Source organism: Monopterus albus, unplaced genomic scaffold (assembly GCF_001952655.1).
Source record: "Monopterus albus unplaced genomic scaffold, M_albus_1.0 scaffold96.1, whole genome shotgun sequence".
Lineage (NCBI taxonomy): Eukaryota > Metazoa > Chordata > Actinopteri > Synbranchiformes > Synbranchidae > Monopterus > Monopterus albus.
This window is the reverse complement of record NW_018127976.1, coordinates 1624431-1635121: the sequence shown is the minus strand read 5'-3', so window position 1 is coordinate 1635121 and position 10691 is coordinate 1624431. Positions and strand designations below refer to the sequence as shown.

General features: G+C 40.1%; 1 protein-coding gene across 2 annotated transcripts in view; it reads left to right on the top strand.

Annotated features, from left to right (window-relative positions):
- The window catches only part of ca10a (carbonic anhydrase Xa), a 514312-nt gene that overhangs the window by 415254 nt on the left and 88367 nt on the right, over window positions 1-10691 (top strand). For both annotated transcript variants that reach the window (XM_020608877.1, XM_020608878.1), the window contains one exon: window positions 6645-6830. In XM_020608877.1, the coding sequence (XP_020464533.1) occupies window positions 6645-6830 (186 nt within the window). The remainder of the gene's footprint in view (window positions 1-6644; window positions 6831-10691) is intronic.

Here is a 10691-nt window from a genome sequence, read left to right as displayed (position 1 = left end):
ATGAAAGGGAAGGGGGATACAATTTAAGGGGTCAGTTAAATTTAAAAATTTATGCTATACGTACAACCAAAAAAAGATTCTGTATTTCGATAAGTGGAGTAAAACTATGGAATAATTTAGGTATGGACATAAAAAGCAGTAAGAATATTGATGAGTTTAAACACAGATATAAAGGTATGTGTCAATCAAGATATGGGCAAGAACAGGCTTAATGATTAATCAGATGGGAGTGTGGATGTAGAATATGTCTCCATGTAGTAATACTGCTTGCAAACCAATGATGATAAGATGATGTTAGGGGGTAGGACTAGATAAGTCTAACTTCTTCCTACTCCGTTCAAGCATGTACTAGGTATAAGCAAATTGAAAATATTTTTGTGGACATGTCTGGAATTATGTGTGATTACATACTGACTGTTGTTACATGTTTGAAAGAATAAATAAATCAAATCAAAACTAAATCTGAAAATAGTTCTAAATTCTAAATTTATTACATTGAAAACAGCACAGCATCACATTATTTGATGTGATAATGTACGTCATCAATTTTATTCTTTGTTCAAAATAAATACTTACTTCAATTCTGATTCCTGCACCACTTTCCAACTCTTGCTGACAGGAGTTTACAATCAGAAATTACTTCATGTAATTGCACCTGTACTCTTTACATGCTCAGCTGCACATGCACAACTGCACATGCATAATTGCACACCCACTGATGACTAATGCACATACATCTTCGATGTAGTGTACATTATCTCTTATTGTGTTCTCATTATATTTATTTTCACTCACTGTTTAAAGTGCTTTTAGATTTTGTGCTGCTGTTTATCTACTTTATATTTCACTTGTGTTGTTTGGCATTCAGTGTGGATGGTAAAGTAAGAATTACATTGTGCATGGAAACACGTTTCCATACTGTGGATATGACAAACACTTTGAATCTTGGTTCTCTTTGAATAAACACTCACTTCAATTCTGATGTCTGCAACACATTCCAAAAAAAGTTGGGACAGTGAAGCATTTACTATGGTTTAACGTTGCTGTTCCTTTTTACAACAAGTAAAAGAAATTTAGGGATTAAGGATACAAAGTGAGTCAGTGTGTCATTTTGTCCCATTCTTCCTGCGAACAAGTTTTAAGGTCCTGGGTTTTTGTTGACACGATTTGGTTTCAAAGTGTGCCACACAACCTGTACCCAGTAGAGAACTACTGGGGACAGGTCAAGACTGCAGGCAGGCCAGTCCAACACTCGCACCCTTTTCCTCCACAGCCATGCCTTGGTAATGTGAGCAGTATGAGGTTTTGCATTGCCTTGTCATTTTGAAGGCAGCATATATTGCTCCAAAATCTTTGCATATTTTTCAGCATTAATGGAGCCATCACAGAAGTGTAAGTTACCTTTGCCAAGGCCACTGACACAACCCCAGACCATGACGGACCCTGGCTTTTGGACTTGTTGCTGGTAACAGTCTGGATGGTACTTTTTCTCTTTGGACCAGAGCACACGGGGTCCATTCCTTCCAAAAAAAAAGACTTGAAATATTGATTCATTTGATCACAGTACACATTTCCACTGTGTGATGGTCCATTACAGATGCCTCTGAACCCTTAGCAGTCGGATGAGCTTCTGAACACCGTTGACATAGGGCTCCCTTGGTATTGTAGTACCTGACACATGTGTGCCAAAGTCATCCTGGCCGGTGTGGTTATATCGCTTATAGCAGAACGAAGATTCTTGATGCAGTGCCATTTGAGGGATTGGAGGAAAACGGTCACCCAGCTTAGGCTTGCGTCCTTGCCCATCTTTGCTCCTAAAGCGCTCGGCCTGTTGACATCACCTGTTTCAAATGGAATCATCATTCCATTGTTTTATCTCATTACCCTGAAATGCAAGAGTCCACCATGACACCAGACTGCCAGTGATACGACCTATCACTGCGGTGTCATCCGCGAACTTTAGGATGATGTTGTCCTTGTGGGAGCTGACACAGTCATGGGTGAACAGGGTGTAGAGGATGGGACTGAGGACACATCCCTGTGGGGTGCCAATGTTTGTAGTAATGCTGGCCGAGGTCCCATTACCAATCCTGACAGACTGGGGCCTGCCAGTCAGAGAGTCCAGGAGCCAGTCACAGAGGGTGGGGTGCAGACCCAGTGTGGACAGTTTGTGGGTGAGTTTGTTGGGGATAACTGTGTTTAAAGCAGAGCTGTAGTCAATGAAGAGTATCCTGATGTAGGAGTCTCTATTTTTCAGGTGGAAAGGGAATAGTGGAGGGCAGCCGCGATAGGTGGCCCTGTTTGGTAGGCATACTGCAGGGAATCCAGGGTGTCTGGTTATTTTGAACAAAGAATAAAGTTGATGAGGTATTACATCCAATAATGTGCTGCTGTATTGTTTTCAATGTAATACAGGACACAGATGATTTACACATCACTATTTTCAGTTTTAATTTTGATTTTGCATACAACTTTTTCTGAATTGGGGTTAGAAAAGACAGTGTTTCCAGTAACTACATCACAGCTTCTGCTGAATCTTTAATGTTATGTTATTTATAATCCTCTATCATCTCCACTACCTACAGGGTGACTTCATACAAAAATATAGTCCAGGCTCAACTATATTTTTTTCTTTGAATACCAGTTCTCGTTTATGTTTTGTTTATTTTGTAATAAACAATAGCAGTTCCAGACACTTTTGCACTAAGTCATCAAACTTGCAGGAAACTTCTACAAAGTTATTTTATTTGTATAGCACCAAATCACAACAAAAGTCATCTCAGGATACTTTACAAAGTAAGGTCTAGACCTTACTGTTATCACTATTATTACATGGGGAAAACCCAACAAATCCCCCTTGAGCAAGCACTTGGCGACAGTGGGGAGGAAAAACTCCCTTTAACGGAAGAAACCTCTGACAGACCCCGGCTCTTGGTGGGCGGCCTTCTGCCTCAACCGGTTGGGGTGAGTGGATAGAGGAGAGACAAAAGAAGAAAAGCAACAAGGCACAACAAACAATCAAACACTGGTCAAGTTGATGTGGCCAGTGTCTGCTTTATAAACTGTCATCAGTTTATAAAGTCTGCCTCTCTTCTTCCATTAGTTGACATTCTTTACACTATCCACTGTGGCTCTGTGCTAAACAGTCCTGTCCAGCTTTGAGCTAATATCAACCACATGAAATAAGACTCTGCATCTTCACTAAAGAACCATGGGATTATCTTTATCTTAGCATAATTGGCCATTAAATGATTAAATGGTTTCCCTCTTGCATACTGCTACCCTCAGGGAAAACAGAGCAGGTGGTGGCCTGTGAACCACGAACCAAGCTGAAAACCTACAGTATGTGGGGGGAAAATAGCTGGACTCGACTGAGCCCGAAGAATAACGAATGTTATATTCTGTCACCTTTCATGATTAAAAATAAAACTTTTAAAGGCCTTAGATTCAAAAACTTACATTAAAGACAGATTCTCTGAGTTTAGCTTTACTATGTTTCAATACACAAAATCAATGATAGTTACTGAATGAAGTTATAATTGAAGATATTTGGAAACATGCTTTACTTTGGTAAAAAAAAACCTTTAGTTAAATTAAGACTGATTTTGTTTCACTAAAAACATAATTCTAAGCAAAGAATCTCAGAAATTTTCACTGAGTTACTGCTGATGCTTTCTCCTTGTCTTTTATTCATTTTCTGTAAACTGCTTTCTTTCTACTGTTCTCTTTTGTTTTATGTTTCTTTCTGTTGCTTCAACAGAGAAATATGGCTTTCAATCTGCACAGTAATCTCTGTTTTCATTATGTCTCCTGAAGAAGAGAAATGACAAGCTCAACAGATACACAAAACTAGCTAGGAGTTAGCAATAGTTTACTAAAATGTATACAAACAATGAATTAATTTTTTCTCAAATTTAAGCATAAACCTTATTGCCAAGTATTTAAAAAATACAAGGAATTTGACTCCAGCTCAATGGCCCCTGATGTGCACAATATAAAAATATAAATACAAAAAATATATACAAGTTAAAAGAGCAACATAGACTGGCTGTTCATGACTTTAATAGCCTGGGGGAAGAACCTATCTCTGTGTCCATGTTGGTGTATAGTGACCTGTAGCACCATCCGGAGGGGAGGAGTTCAAAGAGTTTGTATCCAGGGTGGGAGGGGTCTGCAGAAATCCTCTCTGCCCTCCTTTTGACTCATAAGGTGTACAAGTCCTCCATGGAGGGCAGACTGGCACTGATTATTTTCTCTGTAGTCCTGACTGTCCGCTGGAGCCTGTTTCTGTCCTGTTTGGTTGCCGAGCCAAACAAGACAGAGATGGAAGTACAGAGAACAGACTTGATGATTTCCCTATAAAATTGAATCAGCAGCACTTGAGGCAGGTTGAACTTCCTGAGCTGATGCCGGAAGTACATTCTCTGCTGTGTCACTATTTTAAGCGTGTTCAGCTCCAGGTTGTTGTGACTACACCACAGGACCAGCTGCTCAACCTCCAGTTTGTAGGCTGACTCGTCGCGGTCTCGGATGAAACCAATGACCATTGTATCATCAGCAAACTTTAGGAGCATGACAGAGGGGTCCTCTGTCATGCTTCAAGATGCAGTTGTTGGTGTATAGTGAAAACAGCAGAGGGTAGGGCACACATCCCTGAGGGGCACCTGTGCTGATTGTCTGGGTGCTGGATGTGTGTTCTCCCCTCTGCTGCACTTCCTGTCTGTCAGAAAGCTGATAATCCACTGACAGATGGGGGCAGGCACAAATTTCTACATCTTAAAATGTATTGGCATCTCTAAATTTTGATAATAATAACATTTAATCTGGTTACTATTATGTAATTATTGAGCTGTGCAATTAAATGAGCACTGGCCTATAAGTGAAGCAAGATTTATGATTTAAACAAGATTTTTTTTTTTTAAAGAGCTTTTTGCTGTTTACAGTGACTGCGATAAAATCATCTCTGAGGTTTCATAAAGTCAGATTTTGCACTATTTTGTGGTCATCTCAAGCTCCTTTAACCTCAGTCACTGAGTCACTTCATTGACAGAAGAGGCAGAACATGACTGGTTGTCCTTTCAAACTTCCAAACATTGATTGGCTCATTGCAGGTAAAACCTTAAAGAACCAAGTTAGACAACAAGTTTGGAAGGAGAACCTTTTCTTTTTCAAGGTGTAAAGTTAATAATAGATTCAACTAAAAATAAATGTATGCAAAATGTTAAGAATTTATCAAAACATTTTTGTGTGAAAAACGTATTTTTGTCAACAGTGACAGACAGAACCTTCTAAAGTCTTGTTGCAGTTTACGTCACCTCTCTCTCCTGCTCAGATCGCTGCCCAATTAAATCAAGCCCTCAGGACTGTTCCTGCATAAGTTCTGCTAATGATATAGGCTTAAATGAAAAATTCATAAGTTGTCAAAAGTATGAGACAACAGGATCTACTTATTACTCACAACCAAAGCTGAAAAGACTTCAAGAGACTGATTTTCCTCATTAGTTTTTTTTAAAGCTCTTCCTAAAGTAATGGTGATTCACTGCTGTGTCAAGTTAGCGAGAAGACTCAAACCAAGGCAAACTTTTCTCCAGAATATACCAGTGGCCTTCACTGATCACTGTTACAGGTTTCAGAAGAGTCAGAAAAAGGGAGATGTTTAACAAGACAGCAGAAATTCTTAAGGTTGTCTGATGATTGAGTTTTCTTGCACATTTTTGCACAAACATCTCAACTTTTAGTTATGAATACAAATAAAACCCCAGTGAAATATCAACATGGTAATTTATACATTTCCTATCTGAGTTTCAACAGCAAATACAGTACATTTTGAAAGAAAAATAATCCCACCAAAGCAGCATCTTCCCCACCCTCATCACCACCACTGTGGTGCCTGTGAGCAAGACCTTTAACCCCAACCACTCCAGTAGAGATGCTCAGTGGCTGGCAGAGCATTAATACAGGGCAGCTTGTGTGAATGTGATCAGGGTGTTCCCGTAAAAGAGAGGCTGCCCCTCAGAGAATCTATTGTATGTCACGTCATTATATAGTGAGAATGTGATCATCACACAGTAGCCATCTCCCCTCATAGTACAAAATGAACCCAAATTGAAGTGAGTGTTTATTTTGAACAAAGAATAAAATTATTGAGGTAACACATAAAATAATGTGTTGATGTATTGTTTTCAGTAAAATACAAATCATTATTTTCAGTTTTAATTTTGATTTTACATACTGTCTCTGCTTTTTTTGATTTGGGGTTGTATATAAAACACTGTACCAAAACCCATCTTTCTTCGTGTTTTTATTTGTACATTGTCTGTGTCATATGAGTTGCAGCGTCTATATATAGATTAGATTAAATAGTAGATTAATAATGCCTACCACTTATTTTTTGTCAGCTCTATATGACACCAGAGAAAATAGCATGAAACAAGTAATCTATAATAAGTCAGTGTAAACACAAAATGAACCCAGACTAAAAGGTAACTGAACCACAGGTCTGACAGCAACCTCAGAAAATGTTTTTGTGCAGTTGTCAGGAGTTTTCTTTTTTAATCTATTTTCAGATTTGTTTGAATACACAAAAAAATATGACTGTATTTATGTATTATTAAATCTGCTATACTGTATCATTTTTTTCTGAGGTGGGAGGGACCATGTACAATACAGGCCGCCATGTCTCTCTGCGACTGGACAAGGAGCATCTGGTTAACATCTCTGGAGGGCCAATGACATACAGCCATCGTCTGGAAGAGATCCGGCTACACTTCGGCAGCGAGGACAGCCAGGGCTCTGAACACCTGCTGAATGGACAGGCCTTCTCTGGAGAGGTGAGAGTGTGTGCCTGACTGTGTGGGGCTGGACTGAAAAGGACATTTATGTTAATTACACTACATCTTAATCATATAAATGTGGTACACACAAAATCAGTTAATAATCAGAGCAACATTAATAGTAATTTGTAATCATGTCTCAGGCCATCTGTCCAATGTAAACCCAATATTTACTCTCCTTTTGGCTGTGTTTAGGTCTCCACCACTTCCTTAGAAAAATATCTCTTTAGCAGCTGATTGCTTCACTATGTTCACCAGCTGTCTGCTGATGCGTACAATAATGTCAGTTTTTTTGCTGGGATCAAGGTTGGTGTGTGTTACGTCCATGGCCCTGTCCACCCCCAACACTTCCTCAGCTGGCACGGGCTATCACAGTAGTTCCGCCCCTGCACAGGTGGGAATGCATTCTAGGCAGTGAGGCACACCTGATCTCAATTTCCAGACTAGTATTTAAAGGGAGCGTTGGTGTGTCCTCATCACCAGATGATCTCTTGTGACCCTGTGAGTATTTGTGCTGTGTTTCCTGCAAGGATTATATACATATGAACTGCTTCTACGTTGTGGGACCTGATTCCTGGTGTTAAGAACTAAATGTCCTTCGTGTTTTTGAAAGGGTCGCTTTCTGTTTTGTTTTACTGTGAACTTGGGTTAAAGAACTAAATGCCCTTTGTATTTTTGAGGGTTGCTTTCTGTTTGAACTGTCTTACTGTGGATTGGTGTATCCCCTGCTGGTTTTGGCCATTTTGTGTTTTTTTTTATTGGCATTATTTGGTGCCTGGACTGTGAACCTTTTTCTCAGGACGAGGAGACCAACCTCTGCTGGGATTTGTTGCGCGGCTCTGGATCTCAACTGTCAGCCTTCATCGCACTGCCCTTCTACCTGCTCTGTCATCTGCTGCAAACCTGAGCCTCTCCACCACGGCAGAACTGCACGTTGGACCAGTGATCACCTGCCTCGAACCAATAAATGCTGCTACTCGGGTCCTCAGTATACCTATCAGTATTGCCGTTTCCATAGCACCCTTGTTACTCATTCTCATCCTCTGCTCTTCTTTAGCCGGCTGCGCCTCTCCTACCACCTTGGGTTATAGTCTTAGCAGTCCAGTCATCCCAGCACTCCCCGCTGCCCTGAGATCGGCTGATGTGACCGATTCTGACCATTCTCAATTCTGTCAGTAAAATACATTTACCTGATCAAGCCTGAGTCCGAGTTCTGCCTTTTTTTCTGAGTCCGACCACACACACATACGGTTCGCCATAACAGTGTGAGCAAATAGAATAGCTACTTTGGTCCACAGCATGTAGACATCTTAAATTGCTGGGTGGACCATGATGGAACCATGCCTGATCTGTGACAGGTCCACACATGGCCCCTGCTCTTATCGTGTATCCCCTGCGATGATCGCAGTGGTGCCTATTTTACGCCCCTAAGCACCATGTGTACCAGCTGCCCGCAGTATTGTGTATATACCCTCCAGGTGGAGCAGTGTTTGTTGTGGTTTACTGCAGAGGCTGACTGATAACTTGATCCTTCTGTTAATTGTCAGAACAGTTGGTGAGTGAATATAGTAGGATGGCTGGACTGAGCTGAGGTGCTCGGTTGACAATGCTGCCTACAAATTAATCAGCGTCTATGTTTATCACAATAATAACTAGTATTTCATTATGCTTATTCACCATTTGAAACTTTGTTCCACTGGAAGTTATTGCATTATGTCTACATTTTTACATTGTTAAATCAAAGTCAAATCAATTGTATGCTACAGAAAGACAGTTGCTCTCAGGCTCTGTTACTCTTTTATGCTCTCCTGAATAGTACCTCTAACTCTTCTTCCCATTTCAAGGCCAGTCTTGGCCAAAAAGAGACACTCTCTCTTCTAAAAATTACATTCTTATATGGCCTATTAGTGGCTGTATTTGGTTATTAGATTATATTCCGATGGAACATAAATTTTTGTCACATGAGTGGCTCAAGATCAGTTTTGAATTCTGCTGTAACATTTAATCTGTGAGTCAACACATAACCATAATAAAACTTGTTAAACCCTGTCTTTGAGCAGCAGTTCATTCAGTTCAGGAGCTTCTCTCTCATCAGCGAGCTAGTTATCGTAACTTGCAACAGCAGCTGTTGTGGTATTGTGTTTGATATGTAGAGCTGGCTAGTTCAGACATTAGCTCTGGACACGCATCTTGGATATCTTTTGTATTTTCATCACTTCAGTTTTTCTGCTCTTGTTCCTCCACAGGTTTATCTGCTTGATCTGTGCAGCACAGCTTTATTGTGTTTCTGTGTGTGTCTGCACGTGGTAATGTGAGTTAGATTACACTACTAGCTCATTATGTATCAGTTTTTACTTCACAAAGCAGGCACTGCCCCTAACTAAAATCGTAGTAAGAGCAGAGCTACCAGTCCACTGGTTCTCAGCACAAGAATCTGTCTGTGAATCACATAAAACTTTGTTATACTTTTATCTTAATTTTCCTTGACACAGTTGGTCAAAACAATTGTGCTTTTGCCCATAATGCAAAAAAAATGGCTTGGTCTGTCATGCTGCTGTAATGAGGCGTTCACTTGACAAACAGTCGGTCACTAAAATCAGGTGCTCAGAAAAGAAATGGAAACAAATGGAACAAAAAAGAAAAAATGACAAAGAGGTGCAAAGGACGTAATCTCCAGGTATTCTGAAATATATACTGCAGTCAAAGATGAAGCATCCAGTATAAATATCCAAAGACCCACCCACATCAGTTCAACTTAAGTTAAACATCTGGCAAACAAAAACTGCAAACTGTTGGCTGCCATGCAGAACTCAAGCTGTGTTCTGCATTGGTGAAATTTAGTAACAAGAAATGCAACTCATTTGCAAAAGTGACAGATACACTGATTACTCTCTGTCCCTGAACATACACATGAACACACACTGTCGCATGGCACCATTTTAAATTTTTGACAAATGAAACAATTAGCTTCCCTTGCTTTTATTGCTCAACAAAATCATGAGTCACTCTCAGTGCTGTATTCTGCTGCAGCCATTATATGAATAACCAATTTGTGTGGCAACAAAATAATTGCAGGCTTGACAGGCAAATTTATTATAATTAATGAGAATCATTTATCCTCCCTCAGAGTCTGAGAGCTGATATTCAAATCATAATAAAACAAGTGTTTACGGTGTCCTTCAGGGTGGAAAGACACACACACATACACCTTTGTATAGCTACAGTCAGGGAAACAATTATTTGAACCCCAGCTGATTTGGTAAGTTTGCCCACTAACAAAGAAATTATCAGTCCTCAATTTCAATGGTAGGTTTATTTGAACAGTGAGAGACACAACAATAACAAAAAATCCAGATAAATGCATTACAAAAAAGTTATTTCATTCATGAAAATGCAAATTAATGTATAAGTATTTGATCTCCTATCGGTCAGCAAGATCTCTGGCTCCCAGGTGTATTTTATACAGGTAACAATCTGACATTGGGTGCCCTCTCAGCTCGTTACCTGTATAAAAGAGACCTGTCCACAGAAGCAATCAATCAATCCAGATTCCAAACTCTTCACCATGGCCAAGACCAAAGAGCTTTTCAAGGATGTCAGGGACAAGATTGTGGACCTACACAAGGCTGGAATGGGCTACAAGACTACCGCCAAGCAGCTGGGTGAGAAGGTGACAACAGTTGGTGCAATTATTCGCAAATGGAGAAAAAATAAATTAACTACCAATCTCCCTCGGTCTGGAGCTCCATGCACGATCTCACCTCGTGGAGTTTCAATGATAATGAGAACGGTGAGGAATCAGCCCAGAACTATTTCAAGGCAACTTGTCAATGATCTCAAGGCAGCTGGGACCATAGT